General features: G+C 50.4%; 1 protein-coding gene across 1 annotated transcript in view; it reads right to left on the minus strand.

The window, feature by feature from the left end:
* Positions 1 to 24,991, minus strand: part of MOV10L1 (Mov10 like RNA helicase 1) — a 53,200-nt gene that overhangs the window by 19,672 nt on the left and 8,537 nt on the right. Inside the window, exons 4-13 of the mRNA XM_056107110.1 lie at positions 21,705 to 21,817; positions 20,831 to 21,018; positions 18,696 to 18,839; positions 17,816 to 18,054; positions 17,157 to 17,295; positions 16,282 to 16,476; positions 13,408 to 13,522; positions 7,094 to 7,271; positions 6,575 to 6,645; positions 2,855 to 2,946 (exon numbers count right to left, since the gene is read on the minus strand). Of these exons, the coding sequence (XP_055963085.1) occupies positions 2,855 to 2,946; positions 6,575 to 6,645; positions 7,094 to 7,271; positions 13,408 to 13,522; positions 16,282 to 16,476; positions 17,157 to 17,295; positions 17,816 to 18,054; positions 18,696 to 18,839; positions 20,831 to 21,018; positions 21,705 to 21,817 (1,474 nt within the window). The remainder of the gene's footprint in view (positions 1 to 2,854; positions 2,947 to 6,574; positions 6,646 to 7,093; positions 7,272 to 13,407; positions 13,523 to 16,281; positions 16,477 to 17,156; positions 17,296 to 17,815; positions 18,055 to 18,695; positions 18,840 to 20,830; positions 21,019 to 21,704; positions 21,818 to 24,991) is intronic.

Below are 24,991 nucleotides of genomic sequence, written 5' to 3' on the forward strand. Positions count from 1 at the left end.
CCAGCCGCAGGTGAGTGAGAGTGTGGCCCTATGGTGGCTTATGGGAGAACAAATCGGGTCAGCTGAGGGCCACATTGGGGAGATGCAAAACTGCCTCATCAGTCACTTCATGATGAATGTTCCTAAAAGACATTTCAGAGTTAGCAGCTTCATTTTAGAAAGTTAGGAACTTTCTAAAATTCCAAGTATCACAAGAGCAGCAATTTCCTTCTTTCTGGGATTACTTGTTTTAGTATATAACATGAAGAAGTGAAATAACCCTCCCCCCAAATATAAGCACCAGAAAAATATTAATGCTGTCAATAGGAACCTAATTTGATTAATGCTCTGAAAATGAAACCAAAAAAAAAAACACAAGGAAATAAAAAGAAAAAATAAAATGCTATGTCGAATATAACAAAACAATCAAAGCTCCAGAGCACCCCAAGGAGTAAACCCTGTGCATCACTGGGTGTGGCCAAAAACCAAAAAATAAATGTGAAATAGGCTGGAGAGAGTACGGCAGGGAAGGTGCTTGCCTTGAGCATAGCTGGCAGGGTTCAATCCCCAGCACTGTTATACGGTCTCCTGAGCCCCGCCCAGAGGGATCTCGGAGCACAAAGCCAGCAGTAAGCCTTGAGCACAGCTGGGTATAGCCCAGAAAACAATGACTAAATTTGAAAATAAATTTGAAAATGGACTCTGTCTGGCCGTGGCGGACATTCCTGGCCTGAGTGATGTTGCCTGCCTCTGGGCAGCCTTCCACCCCCCCCTCCATGCTCACTCTCCCCTTGCTGCAGAAGCACCCCCTGTACAATCCTGAACCCAGCTCCCCGCCTCCCTCCAGCTCCCAGCTTCTCGCTTCCCGACAGTAAGGCCTGCCCCTCCCTGGGCCCAGTTTGCTGCTCCACCACTAGGTCCCAGCAGGTGCACGGTGGCACAACCTACATAAATGCTCCCATCACATTCACCTCCTGTCTTCAACAACCTGTCTCATGCTTCAGAGCCTAACTTCTTAAGCTATGAGTCCCAACCCCGATCAAACTGTGTAACTGAATGTGGCAGTCGTGAAAATTTTAAGAAAAAATGAAAAGTCTCATTAAAATGTTCCCACGTGTTCCAGAGAGAGAGAAGAGTGAGGAAGGTATTCCGCCTTGCCCACCGCCAACTGGAGCTAATCGCCAGCACCCTACCAGATGATCCCCAAACACCATCAGGAGTGATTTCTGAGAGCAGAGCCAGGAGTTAACTCCTGAGTATCATCAGGTGTGACCTTCCCCCCACCAAAAAAACAAAAAACAAAACAAACACCTAAATCAATAAAAAACCAAAAAGACTTTCTCAGGTGATACCAGAGAGACGGCACAGTGGGTAGGAGGCTTGCCTTGAACATGGCCAACCTGGCTTTGATCCCTAGCACCACACGGGATCCCCCAAGCCTGCCAGAGTAATTCTTGAGCACAGAGCCAGAAGCAAGCCTGGAGCACAGTCAGGAGCGGCCCCAAAGCAACAACCAAAAAAATTTCTTAGATGCAAAGAGGTCTCAAAAGGACAAAGTTTGGGCCTGGAGCGACAGCACAGCGGCTAGGGCATTTGCTTTGCATGCAGCCGACCCGGGTTCAGTTCCCAACATCCCATCTGGTCCCCTGAGCACTGCCAGGAGTAATTCTTGAGTGCAGAACCAAGAGTAACCCCTCTGCATCGATCGCCGGGTGTGACCCAAAAAGAAAAAAAAAAAGGACAAAGTTTAAGTAGTCTATCCGAGATCACTACCAGGCTGCTGACTTCAAGCACTGCCGTAGGACATGGCACATCGTGTTCCCCAGACATGCCCTGGTCCTGTACTCTGCAACAACCCTGTGCAATTTACTCATCTATCCCTGCAGTCACCTCGACTCTCTGGGCTCAGAGAAGATTAAAAAGGAATCAACTTGAGCCAGAGAGACAGTACAGCAGGTACGGTGCCTGCCTTACACATGACTGACATGGATTCTATCCCTGGCATCCCTTACGGTGCCCTGAGCACCACCAGGAGTTATTCCTGAATGAAGAGCCAGAAGTAACCTTGGGCACTACTGAATGTGCGCCCCAAACCAAAAACAACAACGAGAAGGAAATCAACGTAAGTCTCTTGCTCTCCATGATTCACCTGCCCTCAACACAATTCAATCTGAGAACATGAATGGCAAGAATGAACTGAGGGTGACTGTGTGTAATAAAGAACTCACCTACTCAGGAGGGAAACTGGGGACAATAGTGGTAGGAAATGTGCACTGAATGAAGGCACGGGTGTTGGAACACTGTATGCCTGAAGCCCAATCATGATCAACTTTGTAACTGTGTCTCATGGCGATTCAATAAAAAAATACATAACAATAAGGACTCACCTACTTAAGGGTCAAGACAGAATGGATATCCGACTCTGCAGTTTTCTGTCTTGGGGCTGAGAGTTGGAGCTACACCCAGCCACATAGAGTCCTTTGTGCTACCGCTCTAGTGCCCTTAAATATCTTAAGAAATGTTGGGGCTGGAGCGATAGTACAGCAGGTAGGGTGTTTGCCTTGCACATGGCTGACCCGGGTTCGATTCCCAAGCATCCCATATGGTCCCCTGAGCGAGCACTGCCAGGAGTGATTCCTGAGTGTATGAATCGGGAGTAACTCCTGTGCATTGCTGGGTGTGACCCAAAAAAAGCAAAAAAAAAAAAAGAAAGAAATGTCTGGTAATAGAGTGATGAGCATGAGGCATGCAGAGCACTGTACAGAGCCCACTCCGAGCCCGTGAGCAGGAAACCTGACCTTGGCCTCTCCTACCAACACTCAAGATCCCCAGCCAGGAGGCTGACACCCATGAATTCCTGTTACATGTGAATTACCTGTTATAGGTGAATTCCACATCCATAGGTTCAAAGTTGTATGCACGTTCAAATTCTGGATTAACTTTAAGAGTAACATCTTCTTCATGAATCTAAAAACAAAGCAAGTTAATTTCCAAGTTTTACCTTAATTTCTTTGGAAATGATCTACAGCACACAGTTTTTGTGTTTTTTGTTTGTTTTTGTTTTTTTGGGTCACACCTGGAGATGCACAGGGGTTACTCCTGGCTCTGCACTCAGATATTACCCCTGGTGGTGCTCAGGGGACCATATGGGATGCTGGGAATCGAACCCGGGTCGGTCATGTGCAAGGCAAACGCCCTCCCTCCTGTGCTATTGCTCCAGCCCCTATAGCACACATTTTAAAAAATTCCTTTTACATTCTGTTTGGGGCCCATACATGGCTGTGCTCAGGGCCTACTTCAGGCACTGTGTTCAGGGATCAATCCCGGTGGGGCTCAGGCTATACAGAGGATGTCCTATATGCAAGGCATCTTAACTAAAACTTGGCATTCTAAGTTTGTGCAAAGATGTCTGGAAATTACCGTGGCCTCACATCACCCAAATGAGGAGCTTCTGCCTCAAGTGGCACAGTGTGTGCCCCCGACACCGATCCCTGTGCTCTGCAGACACGAGTGCACAGCACAGGCCCGTCCTGACAAGCCAGCAGCACCACACGCAACCACTCCCCTACATGTCGGGTCCTGCGGGTTCTGCGGGTCCTCCAGAACAGCAAAGGGGACAGGGGGCCTAACACCTTCCAGACAAACCATCCTGAGGATTGTCTGAGTAAAGAGGAGGCAAAAAGGAAGCCCCCCACCCCTAGTCACACCACACAAATGGAAAAGGAGGTCAAACTGAGGAAGGAGGGAGCAGAAACTGGACTGACGGGGAGCTACCTCAGCAGAAGCTGACAGGACCTCCCTGGAAGGACAGCAGGCTTGGCACAGACCGGCTTCCCAGAGACAGATGCTTAGGGATGGCCAATGACAGATGCACAGGGACTGTCCGACTGAACCGTGATAGGCCAAGAAAGCCGTGTATGCAACTGGCACGCTGAGTGCAGAGAGCAGCAGGCACAGCAGTTAGAAGGGTACGTGCATTCAGGAACAAAAACAAAGCTCGTCACAGGGAAAGGGGGGCTGGGGGAGAGGCACGCACCCAGCCAGACCCTAGCAGAGAGAAGGCCAAACCTCAGGAGACTATCTCCACGCCCCTCCGAACCGTCCTGCTGAGTGCTAAAAAGGCTCCAGTAGGAACCAGGACACCTGTCACAGGACAGCAAGACATGCCGTCAACTTCCTCAATGGTCGCTGTCTCTCTTCTTCCAGCACACTGTCCCACTGAGGCTCTGGTGAGGCCAAGTCAGAAAGCCGAGCAGCTCACTGAGCTGCACACGGAGACCCCTCACAGCTCTCCATAGGGACTGTCCTACTGAGGGGGCAGCAGCGACCTGCGTCCCTGAGAGCAGCTGCGCCGGCTGCTGCCCTGTAGTTCAACTGCAGCTCAGGGACCAGGGAGGTTCTGTCGCCGAGGTGTCGGACCCTCCTTCACTGAGTTTTTGGGTCCAGCACTTCTCCCTACGGTTAGTGTGACGCCTGTGTACTGAGTTCACTGAATCTACTGCAGGGGGTGGGAACAGGCAGGATCAGGGACTCCCCCGTGTCAGGCTCAGGGGAGCAGGGTCCCCTATCCCAACCCATGACTGAGAGGGAGGGGGCGTCTGGGGGCACGAGGGCAGGCTCCCTCCCCAGCCCCAGGAGGCGCCATGCAGCAGCAGCTCCATCCCACTTCCACTGGTCTTGCAGGAGACGAGAAGCAGGCTCTCTGCCTAGTCGGACCTGACACTGTCCTGGGCGAGTGTCCCGCAGCTGGCCAAGCACAGCCCAACACCAGAAGCCACGCCTGCCATGCTGCCATCATCCTCCCAGAATCTGCAGGCACTGGTGTCTCCCAAGAATCCCTACGGCAGCAGTATCAAGACCGTGGTCCCTAAGACCCGGGGTCCGCCCTTCTCTGCAAGCACAGCAGCAGCGGGCACCCCCCTAACACAGTCAAAGCATTTCTAGGAGCCCAGTCCATGGTGCCCTGCTGTGACACGCCCCTCCCCCACCACACACACATCTCATTCCCCCACCAGCTGAATAGGAGGCCCCCCCGCACAGCAAGCAGCGATTCCAGAGCTCATCACAAGTCTCAAACAAAACAAGAACTCCAACTCCCCAACTCCCTTTTCTGGCCCCCTGGCGGGGGTGCTGAAGAGTCAGCCCCCAACCAGGAAGGAGGCTGTGTCCTGCCCATGTTCCCACACGTCTGCCCTGCCAATGCTATCTGGCAGCTGAAGCTCTCCTCCGAGAAGGTGCCAGATTCCCTGCCATGGTAACTGTGTCTCTTCCTTTGTCTTTGGGGGCACCTGACCAACTGCCTCACAGCCTGATGTTTCCCTTCCTCTGTGAGCTGGGAGCAATGCAGATCTCAGACCTGTCCTTCGAGCACTCTGACACTGGCCAAGTGCTTCTCCTAGGAAAAGGTCCCGTCCCAAGTTGAGCGGCAGAAGGGGTACAGACCCAGACCCGCCCCCCCTCAGCCTCTGCTCTGGCCAGTGAGCCCTCAGAGCTCTCTCTCCATCTGCATCAGGCACACAGGCAGGAGGCCAGAAGCAGAGCCCGAGGCAGACTCCAGCACTCTGAAAAGCAGTGCAGCCTACCAGACTCCTGCACAAACCCTCAAGCTGGACCCCTACTGTGTTTCTCCTCTGAGACTCCTCAGGATACCCAGAAGTAACTAAGTGAAAACAAAACTTCTAAGAACTGAAAAAGTCTATTTTATATGACAATTAGGAGATTAGTTTGAAAACAGAATTAAATTTGGTGAGGTAACAGTTTTAAGGATGCTCCCTCCAGAACACAGAGCTCTTCCCTTCCTCGCCCCTCCACTGTCCAGTCTAACAGACTTGTGACGAGCTCTTTCAGGTTTAGAGTTTAGAAAGTAAATTCAGACGAAGTCATGAAATTTACATACAAGTGGTTCTACATGGAAAGTATCAAGCTAAGTGAAATGAGTCAGGAAGAGAGGGACAGACATAGAAAGACTGCACTCATCTGGGGAATATAAAGTAACAGAATGGGAGTCAAACACCCAAGAATAATTGAGGTAAGTACCAGGAGGTCTGCTCCAGGGCTTGGAAGCCAGCCTCACATGCTGGGGGAAAAGGCAGCTCAGACAGAGAAGGGAACACCAATTAAAGGATATTCAGAGGACTCGCTCGGGATGCACCATGCGTGCTGAAAGTAGACTCTAGACAGAACACAATGGCCACTCAAAACCTCTACTGCAAACTACAACACCCTAAGGGAAATAGTGAGCTAAAGAGAATGCCCTGCCACAGAGGCGGGGTAGGTGAGGGATGGGGTGTGGGGATGGGAGGGCTACTAGGATCACTGGTGGTGGAGAATGGGCACTGGTGGAGGGATGGGTACTTAATCATTGTATAACTGAAACCCAAGCATGAAAGTTTGTACGTCTACAACTGTACCTCATGGTGTTTCACTAATAATAAAAAAAAAGTTCCAAGGATTATTGAACTTTACACACATCAGAAGTAAAGGTTCCCTTCATTCTTAAATATCCTGATACCACCTGTCTGAATCAAGGGAGTAACCCTCCCCCCATTCCTTCTGCGGCAGAAGCAACAGGTCAATAGTTCAAATGACCTCTTACCTCAATCACGTAGCCAATGTACTCAATGACGTGTCCGTTGTACTCTTGAGTTTTCAGGATCAGCTTGTCACCTGGATGGGGAATACATCACCACCACATGTGAGACGGGACCCCAGAGTCCTGCTGCCTACAACTGAGCCAGTCTCTTTTATTTGGTTCTGAGGTCACACCCGGTGGTGCTCAGGGATCACTTCCAGAAATGCTGGGGGGTCCACCCACATCATGTGGGTGCCAAGGATTGAGCCTGGGTCAGCCATATGCAAGGCAAGCGCCTTACTGGTCATCCTCTCTCTCCAGCCCCCAACAACATCACTTTAAGGAGGTCGACTTGGACAAAAACTGCCAAGATCAACTGCTTTAAAATGCTAGTGCAACTGAATGGTAGACTCAAGTACTCACTCACAGGGGCCCACCTAACCCAAGGAAAGAGAACCGGGTGCTGCTGGAGCAGTGCTGCCACAGACACCTTCCTTAGATCAAGGTTCCATGCTGCTAGTCATGTGCCAAGCACAAACCCACCTGCATACAGAGAGGGTCTACTTTCAGCCAATCCCGGGACCTCCAGAACCAACAACCCCCCGTTTTTCTTCAAGATGATCCCGTTCATGTTATACTCCTTCAGTTCGATTTCTGCATGAATTTCTTCAAGCCAGAGCAAAGTCGAAAACTTCTCTTTATAGTTGGTCATGTTCAAAAGCTGTGAAGAATAAGCAAGTCACCGAGAGCAGATGGCATGGCACACACCCCAGGCTCACCGAGCGTTTCAGAGGCTAGAAATAGCAAAAGAGTAAGTTCCAAATACTGACCGCCAGTGGACAGGGCAGGCTATGAGAATGGGGAGCAGCTTACGCATGCCCTATGAGCACCCACTTTCAACCTGGTCTGGGTCTCTAGGCTGTGCCCTCCGCACTGAGGGGCACACCCAGGGGGCTGAGGAGTTTCAGAGGGTTTCCTGAGCCCTCACTGAACAGTGGTCAGAGAGGAATCAAGTATGCCCCTGACCATGGCACTTCTGATGGCAGAACAACCACATGCAGAGAGGTAGGGACGTCCCAGCAGGGTGCTTGGACGTCCCAAGCAGCATACACACTACAGTGATAAAAACTAACAAAACCTCCTAGGGAGAAGTGTCACCTAATGAGGCCTGCTGGCTAAGAGAAGCCAGTTCCTGAGCACCTACCCAGGTGAAAAGGGGAGTTCAGAAGCAGTTTGGTCTTAAAATACAACAACTCTGGTACCACCTAACAAAGCCTAAAATCCAGTCTTAAAAATACTGTTTTGGGAGCTGAAGAGAGTACGGGGGGAGAAAACTTCCTTGCCCAATATCTACACGGGCTCAGTCCCTGGTACCCCATATGGCCCTCCAAGCCTGTCAGGAGTAAGCCTTGTGCATTGCTGGGTATTGTCCCAAAAGGGAAAAAAATGCCGTTGGGGCCAGGAGAGAGAGGCGATAGACTCCCAGCATGTGTGAAGCCCCCAGTTCAATCCTTGCAGTTGGCCCAAACACTGAAGAACCGCTAGCCAGGTGGGTCAAATACAGCCAGGAATGGCCCCCAAACTCCTTGAGCACAACTGCGAGATACACCCCACTCCCCAAACAGTAGATATTTCCAAGTGACTTAATTATTTGAGTACTTAGCCTGACCAAAGTACAATGAATTTTTTAGTTGAGTGACATTGGTTTGTCCTTACTCCTCCAGCAGGGAGCTTAGGTTTACTGAATTACTTCTAGCACAGTGCTCCTGAAGCATGCCCAATCCCATCAGGCACTCCTAACCCTATATTGCTTTTCTCTTTCCTTTGTGTTCTTTGCATGGTTTAGCACCTGGGCTCCTCTGCTGATTTCTTCATGCGTGAGGCTCGTCCGAACGTGTGGAGTATAAAACCCTACTCCCGGAAGAGAACAGTGCAGAGTCTCCTGCCTCCACACCTGGCTGTCCTCACCGGGGCCCCTTGGAGGAGGGTGGGTTGAGTTTCCCTCCCCACCCCGAGCAGAGTCCCGGCAGCTGAAGACTTCCGGTTCCAGCCACAGCCAAGCTTAAGACCATTCTCCACACGTTCGGACGAGGCTCACACGTGAAGGAATCGGCAGAGGAACCCAGTTGTGCGGGACCCGGGGCGTAGATCTCCAAGCCTGCTCGGATTGGGACTGGGGCCTCCTGCACCCAGATGCCCCATCTTCCAGTATGTAGGTGTTACACACACCAACTACCCCTGGCGCCGTATAATCCCATCAACGCCCAAGACCCAGAGACTATAAAACCCTGCTCCCGGAAGCGTGCGGCCGCATTTGCAGCCACGCCACATCTTATTATCTAGTTCTCTCTCTGGAGAACATGGCAGGCTACCAAAAGTTTCCTGCCCACACGGCAGAGACTGGCAAACTCCCTGTGGCGAATTTAACATGTCAAAAACCAGTAACAATAATTGGTTTCATTCTCTGACCCTGAAAGAGCCTCGAATGTGGCACTTTCTAAGATCTCAGGGCTAGGACGAAGGAGATGTTACTGGGGCCTGCTCGAGGCAATCGATGAACAATAGGATGACAGTGATACAGTGATGGTTTAGCAATGCCCTTTTTGTATAGACATAGGAAGACAGTTGATGCGATGCTTTTGTAACATGGAAGTTAATTGACTCAGAATAATATTTACTCCTGGGCATCCACCATATTTACTTGACTTAAGCCTCAGCTGCCCTTACTTCATAACCTCCCAAAAGAAGGATCCTGGCAAGGGACTTGGATGGACCCAGGGCAAGCTGTAAGCTACCCTGGCATTCAAAAGGTACAGGCTTCGTGCCATAAAAAGTAAAGTTAAGAGCACAATCATGGAACAAACTTGTTAGGACCCAAAAAGAAGTAACTGAATAAGGACCCTGCTGCAGTTAGGAAAGGCTAACTTGGCTGAGGACTGTAGTTTGGGATATATAGTGAGATGTCCCCAGAAAGAGCCACACTTTAAACTGAATATATCTCTTACTGTGTTCATACAAAGTGACTAGAAATGTTAGTATTTGGTCACAATCAAATCGCAAATCATCCTGTTATTCGTCGATTGCCTCGAGCAGGCCCCAGTAACTTCTCCTTCATCCTGGCCCTGAGGTTATATTCAAGGCTCTTTAGGAGAACGAGACCCATCATTGTTAATGGTATTTGGCATATTGGGTACGCCACGGGGAGTTTGCCAGACTCTGCCGTGTGGGCAAGCTACATCCGGTAGCCTGCCAGTTTGTCATAGTAGGAATGAGATGTCATAATAAGATGTCGCGCAGCCGCGAATGGTATTTGGTATGATTGTTTAAATGGATTACTAGCTAAGGAAGGAGAAAGCAATATGCCTCAGATGAGGATCCCGACCTTGAGCTGATCTCCTAGTAATCTAGAGTGCTGAACCCCCAAAAGAGATCTCATCCTTGAGTTAATCTAGAAGAAGAACTTCCCAACTGAAGGGCTTTATACCGGTTCATTGCTATAATGTTCAATCACACCCATGTGTACCCAAATCCCTCAGGAGTTCTATATAACTAATGCTAGGAGACATGAATAAACGATCACTGATTTACCAACCAGCCTGTGGCACAATTCCTTCTTTCCTTCATTCATCTGTCTCTGTCAGTCAGACAGGGGGATGATTCTCAGTCACCAGACACCCCCACACCTTGATCTCACATTTAGGAACAGGAAACTATTCAACACCCAAGGTAAAAAGCAAGAATCCTGGCAATCAGCCAAAGACTCTTGGCCAGGAAAGATGAAGAAACCACCATTTACAATGAGAACCTTATCTCCAGAGCCAGCCACAGAAAGGACACGTGTGGCTGAGTGGGCAGCAGAGGACACAGTGTTGTGATAGATAATCAGGACGTCCAGAAAGACTGAGCCTATAACAGGATGACGACAGAAAAGTCAGTGCTTCGCCAACGCTGACAGCTGGCTTCTCTGGGAAACCAATGTCAGCCTCAAGTCTCAACACCAAGGTATCCACCTCAAAGAGATACTTCAGGAAACGTGACCACATGGACAGGAGCCAGGCCAGGTCCTCCTCTGGGCTCCTGAGTTCGATAGATACTGGTGGATTTTTCAATTTGTTCTGGGGCCACACCAGGCGGTGCTCAGGGCAGACTCCTGGCTCTGCACTCAAATCACTCTTGGCAGGGCTTGGAGGGCCATATGGGGTGTCAGGAACCGAAGGCAGTCAGCCACATACATGCAAGGCAAGTGAGTGTCCTATTCATTTTCTCAGCCCCAATCCAGGTTGACTTAGATCAGCACTTCTCAACTGGGTGTTATCTTGCCCCCTGTTGATCCACCCCAAGTATCCCATGGAGGCCACTGGTGAGAACTGCGTACCTCGTGGCTCATGGCCCAGGACTAGGTGGCTACAGTGGTAGGATGGAAAGATGGAAACAACAGAACGCTGGGCAACAGAGAAAGATTAAGAAACTGGGAGTTAGTCACTGACCATTTGGGGTTTTTTCCCCTTCTCTCCCTTTCCACTCTACAGATTTAGATGAAGCAATAAAGAGCCCATGAAACCCTAGATTCCCACCCCCTCAACACCAGTATAATACCGATAATGATAGAAAACAGGAATAAACCTCTTTTCTCCAAAGGCCTAGATGGTGACCGTGAACGGGCATTCTGTAAGAACCCCAAGGGCCAACCACGCCCTACTTTGGGCTTAGGGGGAAACATCTGTAGGAAGCTCAGCAGTCCAGCTCAACGTGCCTGACATTCCAGCCTTGGCATTGCTGTTACCACCAAAAGGCTGAGAGCCTGAGAGGAAGCAGCATGCTCCACACAAGGAAATAGCTGGCGAACGTGAGGAAACAGCACTCAGACTGCCCAGTGTAACACCAGGACACTGTGGAGGGACTCAGACACTCGGGGGGGGGGGGGGCGGGGGGCGGGGGGGGAGTGATGGACTGCCTATGAGGAAACCCTACCATCAACAGTACTGTAAACCATGGCACCTACAATGAAATTAAGCTAAAAAAATTAAAGGTCAGAACGGATATCCAATAAAACAGAGTGGTGGAGAAAAAAAATCCCTATTTGTAGGATAACACTCTTTTGTCCTTCCTCAGGTAGCCTCGGTTTGTCAGGTCACACCCATCTAAGGACACTGAACTTCGGCGAGATAAGATTTTACACCTGTTCTTTGAGAATAAAAACTTTCATAGGGACCTGAAAATATTTCAAGGGTTAGAGGCATGCCTTGCATGTGTGAGGCCTTGAGTTTGATTCCCGGTACTTCATGACCCCTGAGCACCACTGCGCACAAGACTCGCTGCTCCTCAGCACTAAGCTCAGCCTGCCGGGGGAGCCCTGGGCCCATGAGTAGCAGCGTGCAGTTCCTTGAAAATAATTTATTAATTAACCCCATAGGGGAATCGTCACCAAACATACATTATAATCAACTTTTTGCAAATGAATGACACAATTTTGAAGCATGACCAAACTCTTCAAAATAAAATCAAAGTTCACTCAAGATATGTGCCAAAGTGCTGGTGACTCTTCCAGCATTAATTATACTTAAAAAACCTCCCGAGAGGCTGGGGCCATAGTATGCAGCGAAGGCATCTGCCTTGCACAGGGCAGACCTGAGTTCAATCCGTGGCATTCTGTACCACCCCCTAAGCACCTCCAGGAGTGATTCCTGGGTGCAGAACTAGAAGTAACACCTGAGCATCTCTTGGTGTGGTCCAAAACAAGAAAGAAAAAAAAAGAAAGAAAAACCCTTCTCAAGAAAACCCCAAGAGTAACTCACTGATAAATCTCCTCAAAACTTTAAGAAAAAGGGGCTGGAGAGAGGTTACAGTGGGCAGGGCACTTGCAAAAAAAAAAATACCCAAACAAACACTGTAGCACTGTCTTCCTGTTGTTCATCGATTTGCTCCAGCGGGCACCAGTAACGTCTCCATTGTGAAACTTCTTGTTACTGTTTTTGGCATTATCAAATATGCCAGGCTCTGCTGTGCACGCAAGATACTCTCGGTAGCTTGCTGGGCTCTCCAAGAAAGGCGGAGGAATCGAACCCGGGTCGGCCACGTGCAAGGCAAACACCCTACCAACTGTGCTATCGCTCCAGCCCAACCAACCAACCAACCAACCAACAGAAACACTTTTAAGAAATCACTCCCGAGCTGGAGAGGCAGTAGAGATAGTACAGCAAGAAGAGGGTTGCCCTTGCCTGGGGCTGACCCACCGGACCTGAACCTGGATTCCACCCCCAGCACCAAAGGTGGTTCAACATGTGAACATCAATCTGATTCTCTACCTCAACCATCTGAAAGACAGAATCACATCATCTTCTCAGAGGCAGGAGAAGCAGAAGCTCACGTCCACCCAAGGTCAGTCACTTCAGAGTGGCCTAGGCACAAACACATCTCTGCACACCCTCGCCAGGATCACCCCAACCCAGGAAGCTTTCTTTCCTGCTCCCTCCCCCTCCAGAGCCCGGCAGACACCTGTGTGCACTGTGTCTACACACATGGATGTCTCTTCCAGATGTACTGGCTACATGGAACCATCTATTCTGTGAAAAGGAGCTGGTCTTCTCTCTTAGCATCTGTAGGCAAGGGGAAGATCAAGCTAGAATTCCCCACAGAGGCCGGCACAGAGCCGTGTCAGAAGCAATGACTGACACACTACACCTAGACAGGGGCCATGCTGTTCCCACTCCTGTCACTTGGCAGGCGAAGTCACACCTGGGTTCCCGTTATGGAGGGAAGACTCTCACTAAGCTACAGCACAGGAGAGGACGTGCATGTTCACTGTGGGGGCTCTACCAACAGTGTCTTCCTATGTTCCCAGCTCCCAGCGGTCTCACCTCTGCCAGTAAGGGCTGGAAGGTCAGAATATCAATCTTCTGCTCCACACATTTTTTAAGTCTATCAGGTATCGGATACTGCGGAAGAAAACTTGGAAGCTGCCGTCTTGAGTTCCTGAAACGTGAAACAGACATGTTAGATAGGGTTCAACCATCTGCAGAATTCTGTGCCAGAAAGGTTTATTTGACACCTTTCCCACAAGAAAGGTCAGAGATACTTACCTTAGACCACTGGAGTGGGCTGGAGCAATAGAGTACTGGGTAGAGTGCTTACCTTGCACATGGCTAAACTAGGTTCAATCATTGGCACTCAAGATGGCCCCCTGAGCGCCACCAAGAATGATCCCTAAGCACAGAGCCAGGAGTAATCTCTGAGCACCAGCCAGTGCTCCTCAACCACCCACATAAAAATAGCACCTGAGCTTCTGGCCTGGCTGGTGCTGTGCCAAGGGTAAATTTTAAAGATCTTGTTGTGGTCAGTGTGCTCTTCATCACGTTGACATGTGTGTCTCCATGCAAAGTGCCCTCACCTCAGCATCACCAGCATGCCAAGGGCAGTCTTTGCCCTGGGATTCCTTCTCCAGATAAACACTCACTGGATCCTTCTCTGCATCCAGTGTGCAGAACCCCTCTGCCGGAGCAGACAGCACACGAAATACTAGGGTGAGATGGCACCCTGTGGGAGAACTGCAAGTCTACCTGCTAAGAGACTTCTGTGACATCTGTTTTCAGGCTACCACTTCCCAGGAAATTCAGGTTCGGTGACTGGGCATCATGAGAATTCTGCCACCAGCAATACACTCTACAATGGCAATGGCAACGAGCAGAGGAGCAGGTGCTAGCTGAAAAGCAGCACCTGGACTGGGGGTCCCAGCCTGGAGCCCCCCACCTTCCACATGTGGGCTGGCCTCTGACTGGGTGGGGAGAGGGGACAGCAGCTCTGCCACAAATACCCCTACTCTGGCAGTCCCACCGCTACCTTGGGCAACACCAGGACATCAGCTTCCCCAACTCTAGGAGCACTGTCTCCTGCGCAGGGGTGTGATCAGAGCACAAAGGGGAGAGGGTGTGGACAGTGCTAGTGACCGTCTTAACAGAGTGGACACATCCCCACAGCACATACCTTTAGCACATACAGCTTTTACAGTCCCCCAACCATATGTCTGGGAACATGGCTCAAAGGGCTGGGCACCTGCTCTTCATGTGGGACACCTGGGTTTGATCCCAAGTACCACATGGTCCCCCAAGCACCCCTGGTAGCACCCTTAAGCGCTTAGCCCAGGAATGCCAAACGATGTGGTCCTCAAAGAAGACAACATGAGAAGTACCCCCACTCCACACACCTTGGAAAGAGCATGCACACACAGGCTCTTGTCCCTGACGAGGGGTGGATGCCTAGCTGCACTGTGTCCAGTGGTGCGGGCAGGGCCTCCGGCAAACAAGCCAAAGCCTTTGAGGGTCCTTTGAGGGTCATTAACCTGACCGACAGGAAAGGAGCAAGTCTTGTTCTAAAACCAGTCCTAGGTGGCAATGATGTGTTCTTTCAAGGGAAGTAACTGGAGACTGTGATGTAGGCAGTTAGACAGGGACAGGCCCCCGGGGCAATCGCAGTCCTAGGTACCAATAAAACAAATAGGGCCAAGGTTGCAAACAGAGGAACTAAGGCCTGATTTTAAGACCCTCCGGTGCCAACAACAGACCCAGAGAAGGCTGGATCCCCTCCAAAGGAAGTTCTAGCAGGAACAAAGGCCAAGAAAGAAAGTTCAAGGAATTTCAAAGACCACTCCCAACTCAACCCCCTCGGCAACCATCCTAGCAACACATTTTCACCTAGGCAGAAGTCCCATGGGGGGCAGATTCAGAAAACCCTATAAAAGTCCCCGTGAACAAAAGAAGGCATGCGTATGTCGCCGGAGCCCAAATGCTGCTTGTGCCCACGTGGCTGAGCACGTGTGGCGCTTGCATCTCCCCTCTTAAGAGGGGTACTTTCATGTTCTCGTAGCTAAAGCTGGGCTGTGTGTAGAGGCTCTGCCTTCGGAGAAGCTTGTGTTTTCTATTCTCTCCTGAGTTCGCTTCTCTCACTTTGTCTCCCTCCTTGCCTCTAAAGGCCTCTTAAATAAAATCTGCTTTTACTTCACTGCTCTTCTATTCCTGAAATTCTTTACCATGAGGCAAGACAAGAATCCTGAAACCCTGGGTAAGGATAGGTCTGACTTTTCTTTCCCGCAAAGAGAAAATCCTCATGAGAAATCGGTGGTGGGGATCAACTCTTATACCTAGAAGACCAAGCAGACACCAGGTGTGACTTGAAGGCCACCTGGTGGGGCTGGCAGGGGCTCTGGCCCGTGCCATGCAGGGTCCTCACTGCAGAATTCATTACTCCTAGTCTTCCCAGTCAGTCCTGGGGTGGCAGAGGTAAGTCAGGAGAAAGTTACCATCTCTCTCTCTCTCTCTCTCTCTCTCTCTCATTGTCTCACATAAGCCCCCTAAGGGCCGACCAACTTCAACTGTGGCTGCTTGTCTCTCAAGGCTGCTCCTCAAGGAAAGACAGAGGGTACACTCCGTGACTCCTAACAAGAACCAAGGGCTTCAGAAAGCCCCAGAGAAGCAGCCTCTCCTCTAGAATCCTGCCCCCTCTTGCGCCATAGTCCGGAGTCCAGCAAACGGCACGTCCTTTCACCTGACAACCCTGCTCTTAACACTTTATCAGCCACTGCTGACTGCTCTGTGCCAGAAACCACATGCTTTCTACAGCTCTTGGTGGCCATCCAACAGGAGTCTGGTTCCCAGAGGCCATGGGCCCTGGGTCCCTGCCCACAGACCTTTTTTCCTCAGCTCCAGGGACACAGTGAGGCTCCCTCCCACCTGTGGTACCTTTTCTGTGTGGTCACCACGACTGTGGTTTTTGTGGCTGGGACAGTTTGGGGACTTTTGGACTTCTTCCAGGAAAATGGTTCTCGGACAGCAATCAGTGCCTCCTCCCTGCTGACAACATTCACTTCAAGGAAGCGTCCAATGATGAAATTGGAGAAGCAGAGCAGGAGCAGCTCCTTGCAGCGGCCGGAATTCCTTGAAAAAGCAACACAGCCTGGTTTCAGGTACCAGTCCTACTGGCAGTTCAACCCAGTTTCCCTTTGAACATGCAAGGGACTGAGCATCACCAGCCTTCCACACCTTGCGGTGCTTCTCTATGCAGGACAAGGGTCCAGGCTTCCTAAAAGAAGCAGAGTGACCACTTCCAAGACAAATACAAGTGTGCTCACCACCTCCTACCTACCTCTGCCTGACTTCTGCATGTAAAAGGACTTCTCTGTCCCCAACTCCAGCTGAGGGACTCTGCCCTATGGTCAGCCACTGTTACCATGACATACCAAGATACAGACTCAGACAGCCAAGGGACTGCAGAGAGGTAAGAGGTCAGGGGTCCCTGCACTGCTAGGTGGGCCACAATAGGCACATGGGAGAGAGGGAAGGAGAGCAGGTGTGAGAGGGTCCACCCCCTTCCCATGAGGCCCAGAGGAACCTCTGCCCACAGATGCTCTAAGTCAAGAAATTGGGTGAAGGGAAGTCACCTCTTGAGGCCAGTTTCCTCAAGCCAAACTATCACATGTATTGCCCTAAACTTCTGTCCTTCTAAAATAATTACCAGTCTTTCCTATGACATTCAACCCACAAATGCCCCACAAGGAACTGAAAAGTATAGAAAATGGCCCAGAAGTAAACTCACTCCAAACCTTCCAGCCACGTACTTTGCCTCACATATAACTACAACCAAGGTTTTTCCACTTGGAGGGATGAGACCCAGGGGCTCCGTCTCTGTCACCTGCTGTTGCTCTGCTGTGCTCTCCCCTCCTTCTCCTCCACTCTCTCCTTGACGTGGACAGTCATCTGGTGTAAATTCAAGTGCACAGTAAGTCCACAGGTGATGTGCTCTTGTCCGTTCTCTCTCTTCTCCTTTCTCCTCTCCTCACCCCCTCCCATTCCTCCCTCCCTCTCACACATAGACACACACACACACAGACACACACACACACATTAACGGGATCTTTGAAAAGTGCCCGTGTGCCAACAAATAAAAGAGGCTATCAGAAACATCAGAAACAGGAAAGGAAGACTGAAGGACACAACCGCACCTGGGAAATTCAGGCGGAGTGAGAAGTTTTCGCAGGACATGGCTACCTCGAAACATATCTGGTCACACGTCATACTAGTTTAGTCATTCCCACCAGCCCCAAAATCTCAAAGAAGGGTCTAGAACCAGAGCGCTCTCAGCATAAAGTGCTGCGGCAGCTGAAATGTTCTGACCCCCCCCCCCAAGCCCAGGACCCCTCGAGCAGCAGCTTCAGGTCACCCTGTCCAACTGGTCATGTGCAAGACCCAACATCCAGTCTACATGCCCCCTGCATACCCGGAGAGGCCTCTCTGCTGCTCACTGAGCCGCTCTCCAATCGGCAGGTTTGGCTTTTTTGATCCCGATGTAGTGAGTTGACCGTTCCATCTGGAAAAGGCATCTTCTCAGGGACAGAGGCGAGAGAAACCATTGCAGAGATCTGATCTTCATCCAGCATTTGGAGTCTGAACTGTTTAGCTTTATCCCAGCCAGCCAGTTTGCAGCTGATTAAGTTCTGAGGAACTGCTCCTTTATTTCTGGAAAAAGAAAATTAGCTATGAACAAAATCTCCCAAGTCAAAACTACAAAACATTAATAATCCAGTCACCATACATGGAGACTTTAATCTAACTGGTGAATGGGGATGGCAACCCCCTTTACAACCACAAATAGTAGAAAGGATATTGAGGCAAAAAATCTCAAGATTTTCCTACGGGCCCAGAGACATCGTACAGTGGGAAGACTGCCTTGCATGCAGACAATGTGGGTTTGATCCCAGCACCTCATATGGCACCCAAGCCCACCAGGAGTGATCCCTGAGCTCAGAGCCAGGATCCTCAAACGTGAGAGCCAGGCTGTGATGTGAGCCCCGGGCATCACAACAATGAAGAAAAGGAAGGCAGATGAAAGTAAAGAAGTATTTTTAAAGTTGATTGTACAGGAGTCTGGCAAACTCCCCGTGGCGTCCCCAATATGCCAAATACCAGTAACAATGATGGGTCTCATTCTCCTAAAGAGCCTTGAATATAATCTCAGGGCTAGGATGAAGGAGACGTTACTGGGGCCTGCTCGAGGCAATCGACGATTAACAGGATGATTTGTGATTTGTGTGTGATTGTACAGGAATTCTTCAGTATAAATCCATGAATCCATGTAGGTTTATCTCAGTGAAACTTACTCTATCCAGATCACCATATTCTTACTGCCACCTTCGTTAAGTGTTCCAAAATTTGTTGTCCTTGTGACTTCGATGTCACCTTTGTTTTTCAATAAAAGAGCTCCACAGATCTCCTCAGCAGCCTCGCTCACAGAAGAGGGTTCTCTGAAGAAAGCACACAAGTTCAGCATCACAGGACACTTCCACAAGACTGAAAGCCGGAGGCCAGAGCTACAGCACAGCAGGCAGGGCACTTGCCTCCCACCAACTGAACCAGCTTCAATCCCTGGTAACCACATATGGTCTCCTGAGCCTGCCAGCAGTAATCCCAAAATGCAGAGCCAGAAGCCCTGAGCACCGTTACGCCCCCTCCCCCCCAAAAAAAAGCGAAAGCTGGCATCCCAAGAGGAGAGCATCCCCTTGGCCCCAAGCCTGCAGGCCCTGCAGAGCACCCGGAAAGCAGAGTCCTTGTATCTCCTGGGAGTCCGCAGGGCTAGGATGAAGGAGACATTACTGGGGCACCCCCAGACTGCAGGGAGCTCTTGGCTTACTCAAGACCCAAGGCAGTAATCTTTGGAAAATAAGACCTGTTACTTCAAAGTACTTGAAAGCAATTATATGAGATGTTTTAATCAGGAAACGAGAAATCTAGAAATTAAGCTTCTATCCTCCCCTTCACTTCACAAGTGACACGTTCACTTCCCCCTTCACCCAAAGGCCACCCTGGTCTCTGTTCCCTCCCCCCTCTCCTGGACCTGGAAAGGAGCTTCCTCATGTTTCTACCCCCACCCCCTCAGGCCCCGCCCTTTATGGTCAGCCCCCAAGGGCAGCGTGCCTTTACTAACAAGGCTGCTGCTCTGCTCTGCAGGGGCCCTGACTCCAGGGCCTAGGGGACCAAGGTCCTGCCTCCCCAGGCCAAACCGAATGTGCATGCCCTACAGCATGTGGGCAGAGACTTCCGAACCGGTCTCAGAACTGGCAGGAAACCAAGAACGCGTCAGTCAGGGCCATTAGTGTACAGCAAACGTGTCTCCTCTGGTCTTCTGACCTATACCACTTCCTCTGCTCCCGAGAAACCAGCACTCCTAGATACCTGTCCTCTTTCCTCTGGGTCTACTCCAGAGGAAAGAGGACAGGGGCCTGGTGACTCCTCCCTTCAACATGCACAAATGAGCCCCTGTGCTCCCACACACCCAAGTGGCCCAAGGATGACCGTATCCGCTAGACAGGATGGAGCCCACCTGGCCACCAGCACAACTCTAGTTAGGCCACAGCTCACCACTGTGGCTCTTCCATGATTCTCCCTAATGGCACCTACACATCACCACCAGTGCACCCTTCAGCCTTCCAAAATATCCAAACACTTCTAGCAGCAACAAGTGAAACCTGAGGAGGTCCTCTCTGGGGAAAGTCACCACAGCACTGAAATAACAGGGGGGCAGCAATGTTCCTATAATTTTAAGGGTCGTGTTCAATGATTTCTAAAATAAAAAAAGCCAGAATCACGGGTACCCCCCCCACACACACATACACACAGAGTCAAAACTGAAAGAGTAAGCCAAAAATCACCAGATATCTCCCAAGAATGGCCTCTTGGCAAAAGGGTAGTGCTGGGAACAGGATCCCCATTGCACCCATGTGCCGAGCTCCATGGGGGCTGCTCTTCTGTCTGGGGCCACTGGTGCTACATCAGAACGGGCAGTCCACAGAGCACATAACTCTAGTGCCGACTCTGCTGAGCACAGAAACTAAGAGATACGCGAGGGGTCAGGCTAAGGCTCGGCAGTAAAGAACTTGTCTTGTGTGGAAGCGGCCCTGGGCTTCACCCTGCAAGCACCAGAGCAGGTATGCAACTCCCAGGGAGCAAGCACTGAGCACCACAAAGGAACAGGACCCATGGTGAGCACTGTAGCTAAGTGTGCCAGCACAACAACAGCTGTGAAGCCCAGTCATTTCAACAATAGCAACAAAGGAAGGTATGAGTAAGCTGAAGGACCCTTGAAAGCTTCAGTCAACCATGAAGACAGCAGAGACCTCCAAGTCACTCTCCTACTTTTTTGCCAGCCAGCTCAGCTCATAGTCCCTTATTTGGGCTCCCTGAGGTGACTGTGAAATGAAGATCCAGAGGCCGCCCCCTCCCAAAAGCATGTCCTTACCGCCTCTCCAGCGGGGTCATGCACAGCGCCCTCCACATGTAGCAGGACTGGCTGCTCTCCACCACCACGGCACTCACCACGTCTGCTCGACGTGGCACATAGCCTTCAGGAAGCTTCAGGGAGTCCAAGGTGAAGAAGATACTGTCATCCAGCACCCCATTTCTGCCGCAGAGGCTAGAAATGGAGACCTACCAACAGTGATGACAGCATGGAGAAGCACGCAGGAGATGTGCACCCCGCATCAGTCCACCTGCACTAGGGCCCCAGGGAGAACTCCCCACAGACCAGAGAGCCTAGGGCAGAGGGGATGGCTGCTCTGGTGGAAACGAGCCAACAGGCCACATCCCAGTGGCCTCTCAGCCAATCTCACCCTCCATCTTCATCCTGTGCAGACCTGATTCCCTCCCCCCGTGCCCCACTCTGGCAGCTTTCACGGGTGTGCCCGGACCGCTCCGTGGAGCTCCACTCCTTCCCAGTAAGCAAAACAGGATCACATCCACGTCAGCCACCCAGCATGCTGAGCTGGACCAAGCTTCGTCAGGAAACAAAGCTTTCTCCCTAAGAGCACAAGCTCTCTTTTATTTTTTTTCCTTTTGGTTTTGTTTCTTTTGGGGTCACATTCAGTGATGCTCAAGGGTAACTCCGGGCTCTGCACTCAGGAATTACTCCTGGTCTTATTCAGGGGATCCCATGAATGCCGGTGGTCGAACCCAGGTCCTCTGTACTATGATCTGGCCCAAAAAGAGAACCTTTCTGAACCAAGACAGAAATAGAAATAGATTTGTCCAGACTTGTCCACACCAGGAGAGCCTTGCACAGCAAACACTGAGGCCAGGGTGGACAGGGACGGGGGTGTGAGTGAGGTAGCACCTACCCTGTCGACACGCTTGTACCTCAGTGGCTTCACAGACACAGCCTCGCTGTTCCAGGTGCCTGGTCGGATCCAATATTCAGCCTCCACCCAGTCTCCTTTGCAGGGCTTGAAACCTCCAAGACAGGGAAGGAGCCTTCAGTTACTTGGTGATGCGCCTGAGATCAGTGGACAATTCCCTCCGAACACACTGCACGGCACTCAGATCCCTGCAGTCTCAGCTCAGCCAGAGTCAGGGAGAAGCCAGGCAAGACAGTCTCTGGGTGGGGACTCCTATGGTTAGTCCCAAAGCACATGACCACTGGTCAAGGGAGGGAGAGTACTGGGCCCTTACGATGACCTGGTGAAGAATATCCAGGGTTTTAGGTCACCGTCTGAAGACCTAAAGGGCTCCAGAGCTGAGCCCTGACCACTAAAGAAACCTGGAACAGGACAGAGCCCATGAGATGTTGTCGCCCTTACAAGAGAGTCTCTAAACAAGCATCTAAACGACAATTCCCCACGCTGTGGCCCAGGCTACACAGACTGTAAGGGACAGGCAAGTGTCCTAGGGCTGTGCAGGGCTGACCCTGGGAAAGACTTTAGGACCCACCACTCTCCAGTGGTTCCTACCCTCAGGACCACACACAGTATGTGAAAACTCTATATCAGCAGCACAATCTGGGGGTTGCTGGTTACTGGCATCCAGTGAACTGAGGTCAGGGCTGCAGTGAAACATTCAACTCACCAGGAAGCCCCAAAGCACAGTGTCCAACTCTAACATTAGTGTCCTCCGCATAAGAAATTCTGCACTACAGCCTGTTGGATAACAACTCTCCGTGTTTTAGGCTTCACTGGTGAACTGCCCCTTTCCTCCTCCCAGAGAAGCTTACCATGTCCTTGCTAACATCCCTAATTTGGTTGAAGTCTATCTTCAACCTTTCCTTTGTGTTGGATATTAACCCTAAGTGTTTTAGGCTTGTCAGTGAATTGCCCCCTTTCTTCCTCCCAGAGAAGCTTAACATGCTCTTGCTAGCATCCCTAACTTAGTTAAAGTTTATCTTTAACCTTTCCCTTGTGTTTTATCTCTCACTGTCACAGTTCCCCAAGTCAGTCTTGATTGCTCTTAAGCCAAAACTTTCTGGTAATTCTGAACTTTGTATTTGTATTGGTTTGTATTTGAAGTCCTGGATATTTGGTTCTTTTAATTTTTATTAGTGAAACACCATGAGGTACAGTCGTAGACTTACAAATTTTTGTGCTTGGGTTTCAGCTATACAATGATCGAGTACCCACCCTCCACCAGTGCCCATTCCCCACCACCACGGGTCCCAGTATCCCTCCCACCCCCCATCCCCCCATCCCACCCTGCCTCTGGCAGGGCATTCCCTTTTGTTCTCTCTCTCCTTTTGAGTGCTGTGGTTTGCAAAAGGGACATCGAGTGGCAATCTTGTTCGGACTATAGTCTACTCTCATCACACATTTCCCATCCTGAGAGGAACCTCCCAACACCCTTTATTTGGTGCTCCCTTCTCTCTCTGAGCTCCCTTTTCCCCTAGCATGTGTGTCTGGCCTCCAAGCCATGGAGTGAACTTCCTGGTACTCATCTCAGCCATTCTTGGGTGTTAGTCTCCTATTGTGTTACTTTATGTTCCCCAGATGAATGCAATCTTTCTATGTCTATCCCTTTCTTTCTGACTCATTTCGCTTAGCATGATACTTTCCATGTAGTACCACTTGTGTGTAAATTTCATGGAAGTGCTGGATATCTGTACCTGCCTTTCTATTTCCCCTACAGCCTTTTTATATTTTACTTTAGAGCAATGTTCTTTGTTAAACACAGAAGAACCATTACTGCTATGCTCCTAATATTTGGGAGTTGATCGACTCTGACGTATATCTACTCCTGGCGTAATTACTTGGTCCTAATTACTTGATTCAGGCTTCAGTTGCTGTAGTTCCTAACACCCCAAAACGGAGGTCCCAGTGGGACTGGGATGGACCTGGGGCGAGTAGCAAAGCTACCTGGCATCGAAATGGGACATTCTAGAAAGCATAAATGCATGGTCTTGATGCAAGTTGTTACAACTTAAAATACAGGACCCCCTGTCTTATGGGGGAAGGACAAGCTGAAGTGGCCTGAGGACTTAGTCTGGGATTTTCAGTCAAAGCCTTTCTCTCAGAGCCCAGAGAATCAAGTGTTAAAAGCCTTGCTTCCTCTCAGCCCTGAGAACTAAGTGTTGGGATCTTTGCCTCTTACTGCGTTTACCCGAACAACTGCAAGTATTGATGACTTATACAACTAGAGGGAAAGAGAAAAGCAATGTAGACGTCCCTGGGAGACAGAGTGTCTTCATGAGGTGATCTCCCCAAGAGAATTTTCTCTGCCAAATGTTTATCTGTGTAAATGATTAATCACACCCAGGTCCTTACCCAAGCCTCCATCAAATGTTCTTTCTATAAGTATGTTAGCAGCTCTGCATTAAACAAGCCATTTTCATCCTCAGGCTGTAGTCCCCATCTCCCCATCTGTCTCTCTTTTTGGGAGCCCTGGGAAGGTGGGGAGGCGGCTCTGGGTCACCAAACACACACGTGCATCGCGCACAGCAGCAGCCTCTGCGATTTACTTTGTGAACTCACAACAGCCCAGCTTCATTCCAGCTGCCTTGGTCAAAACGGTTGGGGATTCCCCGGATACTCGTTCACAACAGCCTGCGCCCCACTCCTGATGGTAAGAATGTGCACACTTATTTCCCAGAATCAGCCCTGGCACCCATTTCCTGCCGCTCCTAAGACCCCACTGCTCTGCACAGCCCCCTCCTTGTCCTGGGACTTGCATCTCTGCACCACATAACCCTATCCCCACTCCACTGTAGCACCTGTAGTCCCCGGGAGCAAACACACTTCCTCCATGAGTCAGGTCTATCAGCTGAATACAGAAGAGCACCCAGGGCAAGGCACCTCAGTATCTAGAGTCAGTGTCTCGGAGAAGCAGCAAATTCTGACTGGCCCGTAAGTAAACAGAAACTTCAGTTTATTCTGACGCTTGAGAGGGAGGCTGCAGGGTTTAGAAGCCGGTCCTGAGGGCGTCACAGCCTCAAAGCCTCCATGTAGAGGCCAGGGAGCTATACACAGTGTGGGCCCTTCTCATCTTATCTGCCCAGTCTCACCCATTACCGCGGAATGGAGCATACAGAAGCAGTTGCTAAACCAAACTGAAAATGTCCAATGAAGCCCATTGACTTCTACCTGATCCATTCAAAACAGCTGGTCCTTTTTTTCTCATTCTACTTTCTCTTCCCTAGATTTTT

The sequence above is a fragment of the Sorex fumeus genome, unplaced genomic scaffold (assembly GCF_029834395.1).
Source record: "Sorex fumeus unplaced genomic scaffold, SorFum_2.1 ptg000153l, whole genome shotgun sequence".
Classification (NCBI taxonomy): Eukaryota; Metazoa; Chordata; class Mammalia; order Eulipotyphla; family Soricidae; genus Sorex; species Sorex fumeus.